The following is a 21165-nucleotide window of genomic DNA, read 5'->3' as shown; positions in this document are numbered from 1 at the left end:
GTTGGCAGCAGACTTTTGAGAGAAGAGGGTCATTTAGACCTTGGTTTGACTCTCAGAATGTCCTGTTTCATCCTTGCCTATTCTGAGTACCCCTCAGAAGCCCTGGGTAGGTCAAGCTGATGGTCATGGGATGAGAAAGCAGAAGGCCCTGGTGTTAGGGTAGCTTCTGCATGTGGGACGGCTCAGACTGAGGAGAGGGTGAGTTGGAGGGACTGTGAGGGCCTCACTGGCCAGAGCCGGGTATTGGTTCAGGGCATGGGATCAGTTAAGCTGAAAACAAGGAAAACTTTACCTTATAAAAACCCTTAATAGGATGGAGCCCCCTCTTTATTTTTCAAAGATGGGTAGTTCTGTCCCACTCACTTGCCCCATTGACAGACCCTAGTTCTCAGTGCTGGTCTGCCCAGCAAAACTCACAGGTCAGGTGCTTTCAGATCCCCAGGAGGAGAGGGAGGGAAGGAGAGAGTGTAGCCCTTGGGTTATTGGAACCGAATTCTGTCTCTAAATCTTCCTTGCCCATTGGTCTACTTTGATTGCTCTTGTCTCTGGCGAGAGGAACTTGGGAAGAAATGGAACATTGGCAATCTGGGGCCTGGAACCCCTCTCTCAGGCAGGCCTTGTTGCCGGGTCTCCCAGCATCTCCCCTTGGCCCTCAGCTCTGTGGGATGGAGACGGGCTGAGCTTTTCCTGCAGACAGTAGATACAGAAGGTGCTCTTAGGGAGCCCTGTTGTGGTCGGCTGTGCCTGGAGGCTGAGGGTGAGGAGGATGGAGTATGGCATGAGTCTCTCCTGGCTTCTACTCTTTCTGCTGTTGTGGTCTAGGCAGGCTGGGAAGAGGAAGGCCCATCTTGAGAATGAGAGGTTGGGCTGAAGCTCAGGGTTTCTGTGGCAATGAAAGAGGCATTGGCCTTCCTCATGAGGACTTCAGGACCCACAGGACAGAGTCCAGCCCCGGGTTGGAGGTGCCCATGAAGCTCTTGTGCTTGGAATACCGTTAAAGATGAGAAGAGGGATGCCTCGACCCCACGTTAGGTGGAGGAATTTCTTTAGCAGCATCGAGCAATCCCTTCTAAAACTAGGCCCTACGAAGAAAAGAGACATCAACATGACTTCTGCCATGATACAGTGTATAGTCCAGAGCAGACAGAATCCGTGCTTTGTCAGCCTTCCAGCAGCACGGAGACGGCTTGATGCATCTTGCTAGCTCAGTTTGACTAGCGAGGGTTGTGTGGTTGGGGTTCGGTGAGAAGGAACGCGTCTTTCTCTCAAGTTACTTGTTAAAAGGTTCAGATTTGCTTAGTTCTAATTTCTCATAGTGATTCAGCTCCCTTGAGAAAATAGCTAGAAACCTGCTAAAGGTTAATTTTTTGTCTTTTTGGACATAATTGAAAATCTGTTCCGTGCATGGTGGGTTTAGCCAGGGGGCCAGTGGGGGCCTGTGGGACAGCGGTACTGCTGGGGGGGATGGTGGGGGGTGCAGGGAACCTGGTGTGTGTAGCGGGGACCTGATGGGACGTCCAGCAAGCCTAGAATGGGGGTGCCCGGGCCATGCCGGAACTGGGTTACTTTCAAGACGCTGTCCAGCAGCGTTGCTGCTTCTCAGAGAAGGGGGTGTGAAAACCAAGGGAGTTGTGCCCTATGGAGCCGGGCGAGCTCAGATGGCCATGAGCAGCTAGACCTCGCAAACAGACAAGACCGGACTGGGAAGTTATGCGCGTGTGCTGAGGAAGATGGAGGTGGACAGGATTTCCTTATTGATTGATTGATTGATTGATTGTAAGATTTTATTTATTTGACAGAGACACAGCGAGAGAGGGAACGCAAGCAGGGGGAGTGGGAGAGGGAGAAGCAGGCTTCCCGCGGAGCAGGGAGCCCGATGCGGGGCTTGATCCCAGGACCCTGGGATCGTGACCTGAGCCGAAGGCAGACGCTTAACGACTGAGCCACCCGGGCGCCCCTAGAACTTCCATTTTAAAAAACAATCCGTGGCATAACATCGTGGGAGCGGCAGTGGGGGGCTGTGGTCTGCAGAACAGAGAGACCATGAGTTTGTACAAATGTACACTTTTGCTTGGAAACCAGTTGGAAGTCTGTGTCCTCGCTGGTCATTCTGCAGACAGTGCTGTAGCGAGTCTGCTCGTAGCCAAGTCTCTTGAACGCACTCAGATTCTTCTCCGTCATTTCCTCTTCCTGCGAGTTGGAAGCGTCCACCTTTCCACATCCATCCCTTGGTGTTCTGAATTACCGGTAACAGAGGACAGGAGCCAAGCCGTGCTGGGCGCTACTCAACTCCTAGGCTTGTGAAGTGCTCCCTTTTTCTCTTCTGAACTTGGTGAGCATCACCTGTGTCTCTCTGCCAGTGGGGTAGGACCTCTGTCCTTGTACTGCGTGTGGATCATGTGGATGCCACACACCCCCTTTGCAACCTGTGCGGGGCACTGAGTTAGTGGGTCAGGTACAGGGCAGGGTCCTTACCCCAACGATCAGACAAGATAGGACATCTGTGTCTTTGAAGGCTGGGAAATATGTGGCAGCAGAGTGGTTCCAAAGAAAGGCTATTGATGGGTTCCAGAAGTTTCTTTCCCTGAAAGATAGACCACAAGTGAGTAAAGGAGGAAACTCAGGTCGTCTGGCTTTAGAAGGTTTTAAAATGAGTAGATTTCTGGGCTTGGGTGTCAGTTTTTGCTTGGGCTGTCTTCGCCTGACTACCTTGGCATCACGGGACATCACACAGTGGAACATGGCTCCGAGAGAATAGTAGTGCCCCATAGGGGAATTCCTTGGAAGCTAGGTAAAAGGATAAAACGTAGGTTCCGTAAGGGACCAGAACCTTAGAAATCACCCACATCACTTTATACATGAAAAAAATGCAGAGAGATTGTTACAGCATGATTTGTCCAAGGTCATAAAACAAGTTAATGGCCAAGTCAGGCTGAGGATCTGGGTCTTCTGGCTGCTCGCCTGGCATTGTTCCCCATACCCTGTTACCCCTGTAGTAAAGGGCAAGACCTTTCACACCATGCTGATCCAGTGGGCCAAGAAAGCCACTTTCACCATTTGCCAGGCAAATCCATTCACATTCAGAAAAAAGGCAGTATGGTTACCCAGAAAGCGTTCATTGGGGTCTGGATGGAGAGATTTGGTCTAGAACCTTCAGGGAGAGGAGATGGAAGTGCAAGGGTGTGGTTGGGGATACTTATCCTGGTGGTAGCTGCTGATGCCGGAAGACTGGTCACCCCAGTGTCCTTCTGCTGTCAGTTCTCCTGTCAGCCACCCCCTTCCCCCAAGAGGTGGGCTTCCCTGGAAGCTAAGAAATCACTAGGGAAGAAAAGATGAACGTGAATGAGGTGGAAACCCATCACTGCCACCCACCACGCCTGACCACGAATGCATACAAGAGGCTCCCCTGCCGAACCGTTTGTGAGGGGAGCTTTTGCTGCTTCACAGAGCGTCTCTTAGAAAAGCAAACATCTGCCACGCCTGGGTAAGTGACAGGAAGACTGTCTACATGTGTGGACATGCACACGTACACACTCAGTTGCCTGGGCACATGTCTCAAAGCACGGATTGCCCAGAATGTTCTCAGGACATGTCCCGGTGTCCAGCATTGTGAAATATATTTGGAGTTAAGAATGTTCAGTTAAAATGTTCTGTACTGTTACTATTTCTCAATTGGGTTGGATCAGCCATGGCCAGGAGTGAGATAATATGGGGGTGGGGTGCCCCTACAGTGTCAGGGATGAGGGTGTGTATGTGAGTGTGAGTGTGTGTGTGTGTGTGTGTGTGTGTGTGTGATTGAGAAATTATTTGTTGCCTTTGGCAAGGAGGTAAGGGAAAAGCGAGCAAACAAAACAGCATGATTGAGAAAGAGTTCCGTGAAGGGGCCTGGGCGTGTGGACACGGCATGCGGTCTTCAAGCCACTGTGGCCCATAGACTGTGGCACTCGGGAGGCTCACCTGGGGGCCCGCATGGTTCTGACTTACCACTGGGTTCTCATTTGGGGATTTGGAAGGTGGTGGCAGCGGGTGGCTCGGTGTAGTTGTGGTGACCTGGGCTCCGAGGCTCAGATCTGGGTGCTGCTGGCTTGAATGTAGAGTACTTCCTCTCCGCACTCAGGGTTTTATCAGCATCTGTACCAGCCGCCCTCCAAACTTCTACTGTGGTCTCAGCCCATCACCATCTAATCGCAATAGGTTGGTGCTCTAAGGGAGCCTTGTAGGCTCTACTCCATGCCCTACTGTCATCAGCTCCTATCTCTGGCTGCCGTTGCCTGCCCTGTTCCTCGGGGCAGGGCGCAGAGACGGGGGTGGAGATGGATCCTGCATCCGGCAGTGGCAAGTAAGGGCCTGAGAACAGGAGTGTGGGTGGGAAGAAAGTCAGCATTCCCAGCCAGATGGCCCACACGCCAGCCAACAGCTCCGAGCCTCAGCAGCCTGCAGCGCACAGACCATCTTCCCAGCGCCCAGCTCTGCGCTAGCCTGCCCACTTCCCTGATCTGACCCAGCTGCACCACTGGCCTCTGCCAGAGCAGGGGGTCTGGGGGAAAAGGGTCGGAGTTGGGATAAGGGCACAGCTGGGGGCTGGGATTGTGGCCGCTTGTGAGTGGGACCTCTGTCTTCCTGGGGTGATCCTCTGTGTCAAGCCCAGCTCACAGAGTTGCAGATTAGGTGTGCGAAAGTACTTGGAAAGCCTCACATGGCATTTGTAGAATGATGTTACCTGGTTTTCTTGCACTCTTTCTCTCTGTCGGGGCTCAACCTCACGCCAAAAAGCAAGGGAAGACTGAGGCGGGGCCTCGGGGGAAGGGCATGCATGTCGGACACTCACCGTAGTCCTCAGAACATCTGGAGGAGTCCATAAAGCCAACGAGTCCTTCCTAAGTGGTTCAGAACCTACTGTGTGCCAGTCACTGCAGTGGGAGCTGGGGACACGAGTCAGGAAGGGACGGGCGCGGGCCTCCTGAGTCTGGCGGGGTTCTGGCGGTGTCTTGGGGGAGCTGGGCACGTGCACGGCTGCAGCACAGTGAGGCCTGATGTGACCGAGGTCAGCAGAGGCCTGGTGGCCTCCACGGATGCTCAGTGCCAACTCACCAGTGACCATCCCGTGCTGCCTCCTTCTGGCCCCGCAGTTGGATCTGGCTTTTTTCTCTTGGTCTGTGTGCCAGTGGGTAATGCAGTAGGAAGTGTCCTATTCTTTAGCTCTTGGACAAGCCCAGCAGGAGACTCTTCCTTGGCAGCGGTCCATGGGAAGAGGGGCGCTCTAGGCTGTCTGAGCCTATAGGGATGTCTCCATCAGTGCCCGTCTGCAGCAGCCGTGCCTGCCTTCTCCCTCCCTCCTGCTCACCTGCCAGAGGGGTGGCTGTAGATCCCCCAGGTGCGGGTGGGCTTGCCTTCCAGCCAGCCAGAGCAGCCCCAAACTATCTTCTCCTCTCCCTACAGGAAGCTGCACAGTGGCATGAAGACGTACGGGTGTGAGCTCTGCGGGAAGCGGTTCCTGGATAGTTTGCGCCTGAGAATGCACTTACTGGCTCATTCAGGTAGGCGATGCTGCCCTGACTGGCCCATCTGAGCGCAGGCAACTGCCTCCGGCCCGCTGTCGCCCCCACTCAGAGCACGGATGTCTCCGCTGCCATCCGGGGCCTTCGGGCCGCTGCGTCCCATGGATGCTCCCCTCCAGGTTCTTGGAGCAGAGGGCCCATCCTGATGGTGTGACTGTCTGCACCAACCCATCCTTGTGTTCTCTTGGGTTTCCCAGGGCATCATGGGCACCCAGTGCCCTGTGTGATGGACTTTCCAAAGTAGATGACAGTTCCATCAGCACGACAGTGGTATCATTCGGTTCTCGAGGGCTAATGAATCTGACTCTTGGGTTCTCGTTATACAGGAGCCTTTAATAGATCGAGAAAGGTTGGAACACCGACTAGTTACAGCGTGCTGTTTTTTGCAAGTTAGATTTATCCGTTTCTAGTGGGGTCGGCTCTGTGGCTGCAGGGAGCTACACCTGTGTTTGGGCAAAGCTGCTCTGCCCCGTGAGGCGTGGGAAGTGGACAAGCACCTGACATCCAGCCTGCCCGGGTAATCTTGGTGGAGGGTAGGATACACACCAGGTCTAATGATGCTGCTTTGAGGTGAGGGGGTCACCTGCGTTCAGTTGTAGAGGCCTCCAGACTTCCCTATGGGGCCAGCACTCTCTTCCGATGCCCTTGCCTTTCAGCCTTGGAGTCCTATTTTAAGGGAGAGGTGAGGGCTATCTCCTTATGGTCACGTGTTGACCTCCGCTGTCCTGGTCCGCGTGGCCTCCCGCGCCTAGCCCTATAGCATCTGTGGAATGCGCGTGGGCTTTGGGGCTGGGCAGGTGTTCAAACCTTGTCTGTATCTGACACTTGGCTGATCTGTCACCCAAACCCCGTTTTCTGCATCAGTGAGGAACAGGTGTTGCCTAGCTAGCCCATATCAGTTTTCTAAAGAATCCGGTGACAGAATGTATGTCACAGGCCTCTGCATACACACCCTGGCATACAGGTGGTGGTCAGGAAATGTTGACTGCCTCTGCTTCACCTTCCTCTTCCCCAGTTCCGCAACTGTGACCCCGAGGCATGTTCCCATCACTTTACTCCAGAAGCTTCTATCTGGCTGGCTGTTTGCCGTCTGCCCTCGCACTGCCCAGACAGTCTTGCAAGTGCTATTTGCCGCTTTTCATGCTTCTGCCCACCACAGTCTTGCTGCAAAGCCTGTGTGACTCTGCACGGCGTGGGATGCTCTCTCCCTGGCCTTCAGGGTGCCTCCTAAAGTTCCCAAACCCCTTCTTGCTTTCCATCCTTCTCCCTTCCAGGTCTGAGGATTGTGCCCTGTGAGGTGGCTGGCTGTCTCAGCATGTATAATCGGTCCCCACACCTTTGTTCCGTTCCTCCTCCCTGGGGGGTCACCCACTCCCACACCTTGTTCCCCTACACCATCCTCATCCTACCCACCTCTCCCACGTTGGCCTGGAGTCCTGAGTCCAGAACCCCCTGTGTCCAGAATCTGCTTGGTACTCATGGACTCCTTTTGTTCAATTTTTAGAACATGCACCTTGTATCTTTTTGCCTCCCTTCAGTTTAGTAGGTCTTTTGGGGTTCAGTGTGGGGTTTCAGAGCTGACAGCCAGCTTGGCCACCCCCCAAGTGCAGAGAGTGGGTCTTGCGTTTTATGTACTCCCTGCTGCGGGCCCCTGTGTGGCCTCTCACTGTGGTGCTGGACACTTCCATGCGGGTAATGCACTTTTCAGCCTGTGGTTAAAGCTCCCTTGCCCACGCCAGAACTTGGACCAGTGAGCATCCTTTCTCCTTACTTGTTCCTTGAGTCCAGCGCTCTAGCCAGACTCAGCTACTTGTTGGTTTGTGCTCTGTGTAGACGGCCACAGCTTGCTTTCCGAGCTCTGTGGCTTTGTTCACCCTAGTCCCTCTGCTTGGAATAACGCTTCCCTAGTCTTGCCAGATTGTCTAAGGGCCCTTATGCAATGCCATCCTTCATCCTTCCCCACCTTCAGCCGGGAGCTGTCATGCCTTCTTCTGGGTGTCCGTATGTCTTTATCTGAAGCTCTCTGGGCACAGTCTTTCCTCTTTGTGCTCTGGTTATTTATGGACGTGCCCCATCTCCCATACTTGGAGTCAGGGATAGAAATTGGGAAACCTACCTCCTGACCATGTACGTGGTCTTGGGCAAGAAACATAAGCTCTTCTGTATCCTCATCTGTAAGATGGCAGCACTTAACCCTCCCTCAGAGACATTGTGAGGCTCACATCAGACCTTAGCCCTGGGCCTGGCACGTGATTGGCTCTCCGTAAATAGAATTTCCCTCTCGCTTTGTTCCCCTTATAGACTGTAAGCCAGTAGGGCCAGGGTCTGTCCCCGTTATGTGCAGCACATTGCTGGGCACATTGCTGGAGTCAGATGAACGAGCGCAGCTGGGGGAGCGTGTCAGGGGAGCTCCAGTCTCCCGCTGGGTCCCTCCTGCGATAGGAATGGTGTAGACTGTTTCCCAGCCAGGAGCCCCTGCCCGCCCCCCCCCCTGGCCAGTATTGGCTGTGAGTGAGCCAATCTCAGCCACGTGGGGGGCGCCAGTGAGAGTGGCAGAGGGGGGGCGGCACCATTTGCACATGTGCGGGGGGCCCAGAGCCCCCATTTCAGACAAGGTGAGTGGCTTTGCACCCCCCCTTTGGAGCCAGCTGCTGCCTGAGGACGTGCACTCCCATCCTGGCTGAGATGCCACTGCGGGGTCCTGTGGTCTCAGTCTGATGCCCCGGCAGTTTTGGGAGCTGGGTCCTGTCTCCCTAGGCGCTCTTCTCCATACCTCTCTTACTCGATACTGACATCTGATTGTGCCAAGTGACTTGCCTCTCTGAAATGCACTTGCCAATGCCCTTGGAAAAGAGGATTTGGTGACGGGGGAGGTGTGAGGGTCATAATCGTGCTTTAATTCACCTTTGCAGGTCGCTCATAGCCTTCTTAGACTCTGATGTTTCAGTTCTGTGCGGCTGCTTTCTGTCTTCCCGCATACCTCTCACCCCTGTGCTGGGATGTCTTGAAAAGAAAATAGCAACAAGGGCTTAGAGAGGCTAGACCACTTCCTGAGCTGTTCGCACCCCCTGAGAAGCAGTGACGGCCCCCAGGGGGGTCGGGGTTGGAGGGCTGGGCCGGCCATGCCAGGCCTTCTCTCGGATGCCAAGGCAGAAGCAGGGTTCTGCACATTCTGCCTCCTCTCCCAGGGGCACGATAACAGAACCCTGGGATGTTTTAGAGGAGACCTCGGTGAGATGACGCGAGATTTTCTTGCTGCTGGGTTTTGAAGGCTCCCTGGTGGGAGCCGACAGCAAGCACGGCCCCTGAGGGTGTGCAGTGCTGACCCACTTTACAGACTGTCGCCCAGGGTTGGAGCTGCCCTGTAGAGCCCTAACAGAACAATTGGTGTTCCGGAACCCTGGGGACCTTTTTTTTTTTTTTTTTTTTTTTTTAAAGGGGCAGGCCCTGGAGAAGTGAGCCTGGGATCTGGGTGTGGGTCACGATGCCCCTGGCTTCCCCTAAGTGTTGTTGCTGCCCTTGGGCAGGTACATTCCTTCTGTTTTCTACTGCTCAGAGAAGCTGAACGGGTGCTCCCCGCTCACTTCCTTGCTCCACGAGCTGGCTGCCCCCACCCCCTCTTGGCTGGCGTGGCCTGTGTTTGTTATTGTAGTTCTGGCTCGGGGCCAGGCCTGGCAGGGAGCCAGCCTTGTGGGTACAGTGTGTACAGTGAGTGCTGAGCCAAGTTTGTCATCATACACGATTAATTTTTTTTTTTTTTCTCATCTGGTAGGGGTGGGGTGAAGGAGGAGGCAAGACAAGAGTTTCTCGATGCTTGAGAACAGGCCACACTGAATTTGCGGAGATGTTATTTGGGAACGGGTGAAACGCTCTTGCTCGTCCTTCCTTCTGGGCTCGGCCCCCTTTCTCACGTTGTCTTCCTGTCCTCTGCATTTCCCTACCCGAGGAAATCAGCCTGTACGAGGCCGACGATGTGAGGTTTTATTTTCAGTGACTAGAATACTAAATTTACGCTCCTAAATCAGTTTTCATTGTGTTGAAATTGACAATTTGTTTAATTAGAAGTTTGCCCTGTAGGAGGCCCTTCTTGGAGACAATTCTTTCTTTCTCTTCCTCTCTCTCTCTCACTCTTTTTTTTTTCTTTTTTTTAAGACCCTAAATGGTAGTAGTGAATATTCAGTTTAATTGAAGTTTTTATTTCGATTTGAATGCGTTAACTAATCAAGTGTTTATGAGATATACCTGATGATAACAATAAGTTTAAATTAACAAACAATAACCTAACTCATTAACTAATGAGATTGATCCGGCTACGCCCTGCATTCTCAGAGGTGGGTTTGGGAAAAGATGTGGTCAGGTGGAAGAGTGACCACCTGAGATGCTTTGCAAAGCTGCTCCTTCTAGAACGAGAACATGGAGTGCAGGATTGTGGCAGTGAGCGGGGCAGGCATCCGAGCCCCTCTGCGTCCTAGGGTCACTCTGACGTCTCCGTCCCCACCCTTTGCAGCCCCATCCCTTGCGGGGATTGGTCCCAAAGCATCTACGACTTGCCGTCTCCTTGTCACTCCTCGTTCTCACTTAAGTGGTGATTCCTCGCTCTGGGGTGTGTACGCGGAGACCCCAGACCCAGGCGGTGACTCGGGTTGGTTCTGGGATTTGCTGGTGTGAGGTTTCCCATGAGGTAGGATTTCCCACAGCTTGGCTCCAGTACTGGTGGATTAGAAGTGAGCACACCCAGAACGGCTTGCTCCTGTTTTTGACTTGACTCCATGCTATTTAGAGGTTCACATGTTTCTGTGGCCTGCCCCTGTTCTAGGGGTGTCATTCATTTTTGCAGCCAGCACTGAGTGTGCCTCAGGTTCTGTGTACTTAGCCCTGGAGAGAGCTTACAGCATCCCTGCCCTCAAGGAGCTTAACGTCCGGTAGGAGATACTTGATTATAAGGTCATGATCAAAGACAGTATTGTGCACAAAGCACCAGGAAAGAATTCTAGGAGGAACCCCCCGGGGTGGGGGGTGGGGGGAGGTTGTCCCTTCTAGAGGGTGGCAGAACTTAAAATGGCTGCCGAGAATGGACTTTTGGAAGGAACTGGTAGCGGAGAGGCCCAGGCCACCACGGCAACATGTGTGGTAGCTGGGGTGTACAGGCTAGGTCAGGGGAGGGAGGGCAGGCTTTGGAAGGGGAGGGACGAGGCAGGATTGTGGGGGCCTTGAGTACCCCACATTTACCTGCAGCACTGGAGAGCCACTGAAGGATTGAACGAGGGAGTGACACTTGGTTATTTTTTTTCCTGGCAAGAAAGGACTGTGGGCTTTTTGATGTACACTAGCCTGGAGTATAGGATTTCTCGGACCCCTTGGAGAAGCGGTGTGCCTGACGATCTTGGGGCATGGTTGGAGGATAGACAGGCCCATGCCTCTAGCCCTGGTTAGGGGGGCTTTTCTTTGGGAGTCCAGTCCTGCCAGGGGTCGGTCCCCTGTACTCAACCCTCCTGCCTTTCTTCGGGGGCTGGGAGCCGTGGCTGGGAGTAGGAAGAAAACTCCCCTGGTACCTGTCTCTTCCCCATATCAGAGCCACCGGGAAGGAATACCGTCTTTGGCTGATGGATTTTCTGATTCCAGCGGCAGCGTGGGGTGGCCAGGGCGTAGCATCGGGGGCCTGGGTCATCCGTCTGGCAGGAAAAGGGCTGGAGGGGTTGGGGCCAGAAACCAGATTAGTTCTTTCATGCTTTCCCCTGTCCTGATCCAGTGGAAGGGAAAGAAGTTATGAGATGTCAAAAATCTATGGATTGTCCTTGTTCCTTTTTTTTTCTTTTTTGGAACACTTAGCTTTGGGGTTCAGGGTCCTTCTTCCTAAAGATGGGGAAGCATGGTAGCTGGGAAGTTCCCTGTGGTGACGAGGCGTGGTCCCCATGCTGAGGATGAGAGAGGCATCTTAGGGTTTAAAGGTGGCCTCTCAGGACCTGCCACTTGCTTCTGGCACCTCTGAGCATGAGACTGGGGGTTATCCAGGCAGGTCCGACCCATGGCCAGTTCATCCCCTCTCTGCCTGCTCCCCAGTGAATGTCCCGGTCCGTTCTTCAGGGTCACTCCATGCCAGCGGGCTAAACCAGGAGATGACCCAGAAGAAACTTCCTTAGGTGCCTTATCTCCCTCAACACGCTGTCAGAGGCCGGCACCGTGGAGGTTTGGGTTCAGAGCACAGAGGCGCAGAGCCAGGAGTGGCTCGGTGGGGGTGGGGTTGGGGGGGGATGGGACACCTGCCTTCCCTTCAGGCTGCATGGGTGATGGGGTGCAGACAGAGGGGAAGAGGGGAAAAGCAGCTACTTTCCCCAGCTTGCTCCCGAACACTCTGCTCTCTCTCTCTCTCTCTCTCTCCCCCCTCCCTGCTCTGAATTTGGCCTGCTTCCCGAACTTTTTCCCAGAGTGGTGTCGTCACTGGCCTGCCGGCAGGCCTAGATGTTCTGCCAGCATTCCAGAGAGTTTATGATCGCTTGCAGATGTGCCTCCAAGAACACACTGTACCCAAAGCAGAAATTAATGCAGGCTTGACTGCTGTCCAAGCCCATCCACGGGAGAGAGGAGAAAGAAAACAAAAACTGTTTAATGCTGTTTATAAATTATACACTGGCTGATGAAAAATACATTTCTCCCCCGCTCTGCCCCCTTCCTCACCACCCCCCCCCCCCACCCCTTCTCGCGTTCTGCCTCAGGAACCTAAATGGAGACCAGAAGAATATGGTTTTGCTTTTTAGCTCCTGTTTTGGCTGGGATCCGAAACCCTGCTGCTGATTCACAGCCAGAGTATTTTTCCCCTTTACCTGATGAAATATACTGATTTTTCCAGCCCAGATGGGGTGCTTTTGGTTTTGTTGTCTGGGTTTTTTTTTTTTTAACTTTTTTTTTTGTTTGTTTGGCTAGGGTTTGTGTTTATAGCCAGTGACAAGGCCTGTGACAGCACTGGGTGTGATGCCCCTGGGGCAGGTAAAGCCCCACATCTGTCCACCTCGGGGCTGCTGGGTGTGCGTGCCCGGGCTCCCCAGCCCTGAAGACGGCACGTCGGGCCAGCCCCACACAGGAAGTGCGCAAAGTTCATTGCAAGTCATTGTATTAAACAGCGTTCTACCACGTCTCTCCCTGCCCTGCACCCACAGACCCTGTGTGAAGAGGGGTTCACATATCCCTCCCCCCCAAATACACATGTCTCTGTCTCCATATGGTGCCTTGCAGGGGTTTGGGAAGCTCGTTGCATCTACCCCTCTGGATCTCAGCCTCTCCCCCTCTGCCCAAGTCCCCCATCCCAATTTATTCTATAAATTCGCTTCCACATTATGTCTATCCATTTACATGGCTTTTGTGTTTTTTAATACTGCTAATGTTTATCATTTGCCCAACAGGCTCGACAGATTTTGCTTCCTGTAGAGCACTGAGGCTTTAGAGCCCCCTCGTTGCTAAGTAGCAGTCTCCCTGTACTGTAATGGGCTGATTTTGTATTCCGTTCAGCGCTGTATCTTATTTTTGTATGCAAGACAAAGTGTTTTGATGGAGGACGATTGCAGCAGTGTCTGGAGGCTGTTTGGAGTTTTATGGGCTGTACAGTACACTGTGTGCTCTCCGAACAGAACACAGGCTGTTGAATTTTGGATTGGATTTGTCATTTCTCCCCCCTCGGAGAGGAGCCTGTCAGATAGAACATTACTTTAAGGGTGGAGGAAAGAAAGTGGGAATTATGTAATAACCTCTCTCTCCCTCTGTGTGTGTGTGTGTGTGTGTCTCTCTGTGTGTGTGTGTGTTTCTCTCAGTCTCTGATTTTTTTTTCGCTCCCCAGAATAGGGTGGCTTCTCCCCCGACACCCCCTCCCACCACCCTATGATACTGTAGCCAGGCTGGGTGATGCTATTCCTCGGGGGGGAAGTGAATGCCCCTCGAGAGGTGGATGCGGGGGCTCCCTGTCTGTCTCCTGTTTATTCTCCTCCTCTCTCCTTTTCTCTCCCCTGCTCCTTCCATCCTTCCTAAGTTCGGAGCTGTTTGGCTGGCCGTTGCTTTGGTCTGAGGACGACTAGATGCTGGGGTTGTAGGTGGAGTAGGTTGTTGGCGTGGGGTCCACCCCAAGGCAATGCCACTTTCCTATTTTCCTAGGGCCCTGTCACCTGCCTTTTGCTTGCCAGACGTGCCCCCTGCTGGGCTTTGTGGGCGGAGGGTCACTGCTGTCCTCCATGGCCCTCAGGCCCGGCCCTCCAGCCCCTGGGCCTGGGTGCACTTCGCCGGCCGGCCATTCCCGCTGCACTGCTCCTTCTCAGCACCCTCTTCTGGGCTCCCTGTGGTGGCAGGAGGCTGTGTTTCAGTGTGGCTGTCTTCTCTCCTTCCTTGTCCCCCAGTCTCCTCTCGCTCCATCTCTTTGTCCCTGTCCTGGCATCTGTGTTGGCCTCAGCCTTGTCCTGATGCTCCTCTGTATTTTCTGTGTCCTTCTTCAGGCTTCATCTTTGTCTCCATCCATCTTGGTTGGTGTCTCTCTTTCTCTCACTCCTCAAAGCTTCTTAACTTGGAAGTTGGGTGGGGTTAGGGTGGGGAACAAAATGTCCCACGGGCCCAGAAGGCCTGGGGAGGACTCCTGAGCGAGTTCCCAGAGGGTGCTCCCAGAATCTGGGACCTTGTGCGCTCCTGGCCTGGCCTCTCGGGGGGCAGCGTGGGCCTTCTCTGGCTTTGCTTCTGCTCCTCCTGGGTCCCTGGGTGTTTTCTCAAGTTGAGCTGAGCAGGGGCCGCTGGGTGAGCAGGGTTTGGTTTTGCAAGGTCCATATTGGACGTTGTTACTGAGAAGCACGTCTTGCTGGCGCCGTGCTTACGGGGGTCTGTCCCAGGCACCTGGGTGCAGCGCCTGCTGGGCACCCTCACGCACTGGTGACCTGGCGTCGTGCCTGGTCCGCAGAGGGCTTTCGGTAAGTATTCGTGGAGAAAGTAGAGACCGTGTTGCTGACGTGTTCGTGTTTCCGGGGCAGATATGGGTTTGGTGGGGCCTGGGGCTTACACAATGTTGGGAGCCGTCTCTCTGGAGAAGATGAGGGATTTGAAGTGTGAGATCCCGTCCCGGGGAATGGGCTGGTGCCAGGGAGGGGCTGTGGCCTCAGCATTATTTTCATGCACGTGCTGCCGAAGCGAGCACTCAGCGTTACTTCAGGGAGGACGGGCTTCTTTGATCTGCCAGGAGGAGCTGCTGGTTGAAGACCCCACAGTTGGAGCAGCGGAGTAGGGAGATTCAAATATAAGGCCAAGGAGGGTGACATCGACTCCATTCTGGGGACCCTCCCCCCACCCCCCCCACGGAGCGTGGCAGCCGTGGTCACAGTCCTCACATTTGCATTCCCACAAGGGTCAGGACAGATCCTCCTGCCTTTGGTAAACGGCCTCTGGTCCCAGTGGGCCTGGATTGCGTGTTCTGTGGATTTCATGTTCTCTTCTCGATGAGGCTGGTGCGTGGGGACAGACAGTAAGTCCCACTCACGCAGCGCCACCAGGGAGATCAAAGCACATGATAGCATCCTGGCCTCCAAACCAGCCCTCACCATCCATGAAATGACAGGACAACCACTGACAGCCATCTGCTTGGGTCTGTGGCTTTGGTTCTCCTGCTTCCCTGGGCAGTAGAATTGTGTCGCCTGGGGCAGGGCGCTGGTTCTGTTACGGTGCGCACGGGCGCGTGCATGCTTGTGAGCGTGTGTGTGTGTGTGTGTGTGTGTGTCTTGGGAGGAACCATGGGGGTGAGGGGTCCTGGAGGTGATGGGAAGTATACATAAAGGTCTGGGAGTCTCTTCTTTGGAGCTTACAGACTCATCAGTTCATTAGGGTCAATGGAGAAAGTAGGATGGGATGGTTCCTTGGGAAGGACACTATTTACTCCTTGGAGGGTGCGCAGAAGCTGCAGTTAGGTTCCCAGAAATGAGGGGCATTTGTGTGCGTGCGTGCGCGTGCTTGTGGATGGGAGAAAAAAGAGATTGAGAAGAAGCGTTTACAGGAAATACTCAAAATTGTTCCTTTGCTGTGATGGCCCCGCACAGACCATTACCTTGCAGATTTAAAAACTAAATGAGCTCATCATATCTAGTGACTTCCACCGACATTCATGCTTGATTGCAAAGCCCGTGTTACCTCTGAATTGGAACTTCAGTGTTTGTTATGAATTCTTGAATGGTGGTGGTGTGTTTCCCCCTCTCGGGTTCAGCCCCAAGCATGTCGGTGGCTGTGTGACGGATGGGCATGTTTCTCAACAGGACCCACTGAGGAACCTTTTCATTTTAAAAATAGCCCCGTGCCCTCTAGGGCTGAGTCTGGATTTTCTGAGGAATCCGGTGGGCCAGTGAGGGGATGTGGGCTGACTTTGGGAGGGGGCTGACGTTTTGCATTTTTTAATTTAATAATGTGAGTTTCATGTGAATGATTCTGTGTGCCGTGCACTACTCTGCATTTTCATAACTGTCTCTTCCACTTTGGGTAAAGGAAGGGAGGGAAAGAAGTACCAGCAGCGGCATTCTGTGGGCAGAGGAAGAAAACAAGAGAATGGGGCAGAGAACGGGCTAAATTTAAAATTGTAATTGGCTGACTTCCACTGGCTTGCGGGTGTTTTAATGACTCATAATAACTTCATTTAAAACCAGCTGAGCAGAAAATAGATTGGAGAGGAGCCTCGGGCCATTATGGATTTGTTTTTTTTGACAAGCTCGGTTTTGAGCAGCCAGGAAGGCTCTCAGAGAGGGCTTGGCTGTGTTCTCTCTCTCTCTCTCCCTCTCTGAGGGCTGGTGGTCTGCCCGGGAGAGATTGTATAGAAACCAGGGCTGCTTTTTTTTTCACCCTCCCCCCCCCCTTTTTTTAAGTGATTAAAAATAGATGCCTTGAGGTATTATTTTAGCATCAGTAGAATTTTTTTTTTTTACTTTTGATGTGGTAAATGGAACGTAAATAAAATTGTTTTTTGAAATTACTGAATTAATTAGGTAGTAAAGCAACAACAATGCATAAATTTCTTCACTGGTCGCCCTGATCCATATTTGGGGGGCGTTCCCCTTTTTTCCCTGTCCCCTCCTCCTCTCCCCCTCCAGCCCCACCTTCTGCCCCATGTGGACCCTCCCTTTGAATGGCAAGGTTCTTTTATCATCCTGGCAACAGCTAAATGATTTTTTTTTTTTTTTTTAAAGATCTGTAGGATTTTGACAGGGTTAGTGCTGTCCAGCTACCCAGCCAGCTCGAGGAAGCATGAGTTTGGGAATTGCCAGAAAAGGCTCTAACCTGCCTCTAGTCTTTTTAAATAGATCCTGCCCGTTTCCCGAGCTAGGAATGGTGCCAGCCGGCGAGTGCTCCTTTTTCTCTTGTCTTTTCAAAGTCAGCCGGCTCAGCTATAGGATGTGTCTGTCTGGGCAGGACAAGAGGCCACCCCCCCCATCTGATTGCTCAGAGCCATTTATCTACCCCCTCTTATGGCACCTGTCACCTTCTTTGTGTCATAGCTATTTATTTGCGTGTCCTTTTTTGCCTGCTAGACGCTGAGCTTCTTCAGAACCTGTGATTTATTTCCACATCCCCTTACTACCTAGCAGAGCAACCTGCATGGCGGTTATAACTCAGTCATTTTTTGAATAAACTAACGGGTGAGTAGGTGAGTGTGTGGATCGGTGTCTGGGAGGGAATAGCTCTGAAGCTCCCTCCTCCTTCCTTCCAGGCCTGGGACTCAGCAGTCTGGATGACCAGACCAGGAATGGAGGCAAAACCTTAGTGGTAGCACGCTCTGTTGCATCCCCATGGTCAAACACATTGCAGGCTCTCAGTAAAGATCTGGTGAATAAGTGAATGGCTCAGGATGGATGGTAGGGACAAGGGAAGGAGAGAAAAGCACGTTACCGAAGGCCTGCTGTGTTTCGGGCACAGTGCTTGGCGCTCTGTATGTCTGAGCTCAGATATCCTGCGTTGACTTTGGAGCGTGGATAGGCTGATTCCGTTTTGCAGGGGAGGACACGAAGGCTTCAAGAGCTGAAGTCACTTGCATCAGGTCAGACAGCCAGGAAGTGGCAGGGCTGGATTTGGAGCCAGGGCTGTCTGCCCCCCCACCCCCACCCCTACTCTTGCTTTTCTAGCACACCACACTCTTGCTTTTCTAGCACACCACACTCTTGCTTTTCTAGTACACCACACTGCTGTACCTGTTCCAATGCTCACTTTTTGGTGTGTGGGGATAAGCAGGGTCTCAGAGCCTGGGATGCTGAGATGGGGAGAGCCGGTAAGGTCCTGTCCCTAAGGATCCTGGGGGTAGTGTGGGGTGGGGTGGCCCAGTCATTGGCTACCACTCCCGGCCTTCTGCCTGGACCACCAGGAGCAGGTGGGTGGCTTATTAGCCTCTTCCTGCTCTGCTGGAGTCGCATGTTGAGCCGCACTGCCCCTGGGACCATTATTCTTCCCCATTGCCTTATGGGGCTGGGGGTCGGGTGGTTCTGGAAGCATCGCTAGAGAACCCCGGGGGTGAGTGTTTGGCCCTCCTAACCAGGCGAGAACTTGGTCATGTCATGTTCCCAACACCATCCACACGGAGAAGAGGGACAGGACCCGAGAGCTGCCTGGGGTCCCTCCTGCACGACAGCCCAACTGGGTGCTGTGCTCCGGCGGGGAGGCCCTCTGGGATGCTGAGTCAGGACTGAAAGGGTCAGCTGACTGGTGCTGCATCCCAGAAATGTGGGGGCTCCGATGGCTTGGGTTGTCACTAGTCCTCAGACTGTGTCTTGGAGTCAGGCATGTCAGGGAGATGGTGGCCTCCCTGACCTTTTGGATTCTGTCTAGTGAAACTAGACCACTTGGCATGAAGCTCGTTACATCTGGTCTTCAACAGCCTTATCTTCCCCAGGCCCCCACTGTGGATGCTGGAACCTTCTCTGGGGATGGAAACGTTAACCAAATGGGAACCAGATGCCGAAGGCTAGGCAGTAGAGGAACCCCTCTCACTGTTCTGGGTCACTACATGTGGCTTTCTTTTGGGGGGAATCATTCATGAATGGATTCATCACTTAGCAGTTACCCACTGAGGGCCAGTGGTTAGCAAACCATGGCAGAACAGAGCGGCTGCTGCCGGGGTCCCTACCCGCAAGGGGCTATGGGCCTGACTGAGAAGGTGACGTGAGCCGTCAGCAAGGTGGGGTGTGCTCACCATCCCCACAAGGGGGGAAAGAGCAAGTTCTGCAGTGTATGGGAGGGAGAGACTCCCAAGGACCAGGGTGATGAGGAATGGCTTCAGGAGGGAGGGCTGTGGGATTTTGATTTCCTGCTGGAATGTCCAGATGGCGCTTCGTGGTGGGCGAGGGGCCTGTTTTTCTGGACAAGATGAAGCAAGAACTTCTACGAGGGAGAGCCAGCCAGGCAGGCACCTCTCCCTTTTCCTCCTCTCCCTCCGCCCCCTTTCTCCTCTCCTTCCTTCTCTGTCCACAGCAGTCTTGAGGAGGTCTAGAGCCTAGTTTCTTGTACTTGAGAATCCTCAGGGTTCTAAGGATGTTATGACTGTCCTTGAGCTGCGGATTGAGAAATCTTGCATTAAAAATGAGAAGCTGACACCTCAGGTGGTCCCGCCATTTTGAGGTATCCACAGAACAGACACAAATATGCAAGTGAGGTTCGGATTGGACACAGATCCATAGTATTCTGTATTTCTCTCACGACAGTAGAGGAACCCCTTTAAGATAGGCTGTGAGTGCCCAGGGCTCCCCCGAAGCCTGGGTTGAGGACACATAGCCTAAAGGGCTGTGCTTTGGTAGGGTTGAGGTCAGAGGCTTGGCTGCCCTCAAGGGAAGTGAAGGAACACGGAGGACCAGCACCCCAGCAGCCTACCTTATGCCTTTCTTGAAGGTGGCAGGAGCTGTCCCCATAGGTGGGAAGCCAGTGGGGGAGAGAGGTGGGTGCTCCTTTAGTTGGACCCTCTCCAGGATTCAACCTGACAAAGAGGTCTCTTCTAGACATTCCCCCTGTAGTTAACATGTTCCCTCCCCCTCCCCCCCAACCATCCCATTTTGATTGGAATTCTTCCACTTGCCAGGGAAAGGGAAAAGGAAAAAAAAGCAAGTTCTAAACTTTCCATTAGGTAGTTGGGTTAAGAAGTCTTCTGGGGTAGTTGGATTAAGCCCCGGCATCTCTCACTGACTATTACGAACTAATTGAGCACCAGGAGCTCATTGGCGGCTGCAATGAGTATTTTGTTGGAGTAATTATGCAAGGCCACAGTCATTTTCAGTAACAAGGTAACTCCAGGTAAGGAGAGAATTCCCTGAAACTTTTGATTTGCTGGAGTCTTCCTCAGTTGCCTTCATTAACATGAGCCGAGGACAGACAAAGGCCCAGAGACCAGATCTATCGGGAGGCTGCTATCCATCAGGGATTTCTGTCTGACTGGCCCAGATCTCATGGTCCCTCTTTTGGGGCCTGATGGGAACAACCCAGTACATCTGGGAGAGCCCTGCTGGGTCAATTTTGCATTGATTGAGATTTGGGGGTCCAGAGTCAGATGCTCTGAAATAGAAGATGGTGAGGGACAGATGCAGGCTTTGGAAGTCTGGGGACAGCTGACCAGGGGGCAAAGGAGAGTCACGGCCAGCGTCTTTATCAGTGACCTACGTGCTGAGAGCAAGACCTGACCGCAAGCAAGAAGGCCCCAATGGTACCTTCTCTCTCTCTCTCCCCCTCTCTCTCGGGGTCTGTGTGTCGTGGGTGGGTGGGGTGTAGGCCTGTGTAAATGGGACCGGCGCAACTCCTGGGTCAGGGACGGGGTGCTGTCTTTCTGTTCCCAGAGGATTCCTTTTTTTTTGAGAGCGAGAGCACGTGTGCATGGGGTTGAGGGCTAGGGGGGGGCAGAGGGAGAGAGAATCTTAAGCAGGCTCCACAGCTGGTATGGAACTGGACGCGGGGCTTGATCTCACAACCCTGAGATCATGACCTGAGCTGAAATCAAAAGAGTCTGGGTACTTGACTGACTGCGTCCCCCAGGCGCCCCCCTCACCCCCTGCAGAGGATTCTTTATGGTAGAACTTTCTTACACATGCTGCCCTCCCAGCACACCTCACCCTCAGCCAGAACCTTCATCAGGAGGTAGGAGCCTGAACCTGCCATCCACAAGTCCTGGGCTGAGTGAGCTGGGAGGGGGCCTCTCAGTGCCCTTTGGTGGGGCTGCTGAGGCCTGGCCAAGCTGAACGTGTCCTCTGGGTGGCCCTGCCGAGCTTCTGGCCTGCTGCTCATCAGCGTTGAATCATGCCCCTCAGAGCACGGCATGTAACTGTCCTTCCAGATCTGGCCCCTGGCCCCCGGGGGTGGGGGGGGGGCAGACAGAGTCACTGTCACCAGAGTACTCCATCTTTCTGACACTAAGGGCCCATGTGGCTTTCTCCCCTCACTTCTGAGCCCTAAACAGCCTAGGATTCTGCTCTGGAGCATATGCAGAGTTCCCTAACCCAGACACACACAGACACACAGACACACACAGATACACACACACAGACACACAGACACAGACACACACACAGAGACACACACACAGAAACACACACAGACACACACAGACACAGAGACACACACACAGAGACACACACACAGA

The 21165-nt window shown here is 53.4% G+C and overlaps 1 protein-coding gene and 1 long non-coding RNA gene across 2 annotated transcripts in view; one reads left to right on the top strand and one right to left on the bottom strand.

Moving 5' to 3' along the window:
* The window catches only part of ZBTB16 (zinc finger and BTB domain containing 16), a 180595-nt gene that overhangs the window by 86788 nt on the left and 72642 nt on the right, over positions 1-21165 (top strand). The window contains exon 3 of the mRNA XM_021696407.1: positions 5440-5537. Within this exon, the coding sequence (XP_021552082.1) occupies positions 5440-5537 (98 nt within the window). The remainder of the gene's footprint in view (positions 1-5439; positions 5538-21165) is intronic.
* On the bottom strand, positions 1919-4485 carry LOC123326196. The gene is made up of 3 exons (XR_006540937.1): positions 3985-4485; positions 2710-3318; positions 1919-2584 (listed from the first exon to the last, which is right to left on the bottom strand). It is a non-coding gene; the product is annotated as an uncharacterized LOC123326196 (long non-coding RNA).

The sequence above is a fragment of the Neomonachus schauinslandi genome, chromosome 11 (genome assembly GCF_002201575.2).
Source record: "Neomonachus schauinslandi chromosome 11, ASM220157v2, whole genome shotgun sequence".
NCBI lineage: Eukaryota > Metazoa > Chordata > Mammalia > Carnivora > Phocidae > Neomonachus > Neomonachus schauinslandi.
Note: the sequence above shows the minus strand (reverse complement) of the source record. Positions and strands in the feature narration are given on the sequence as shown.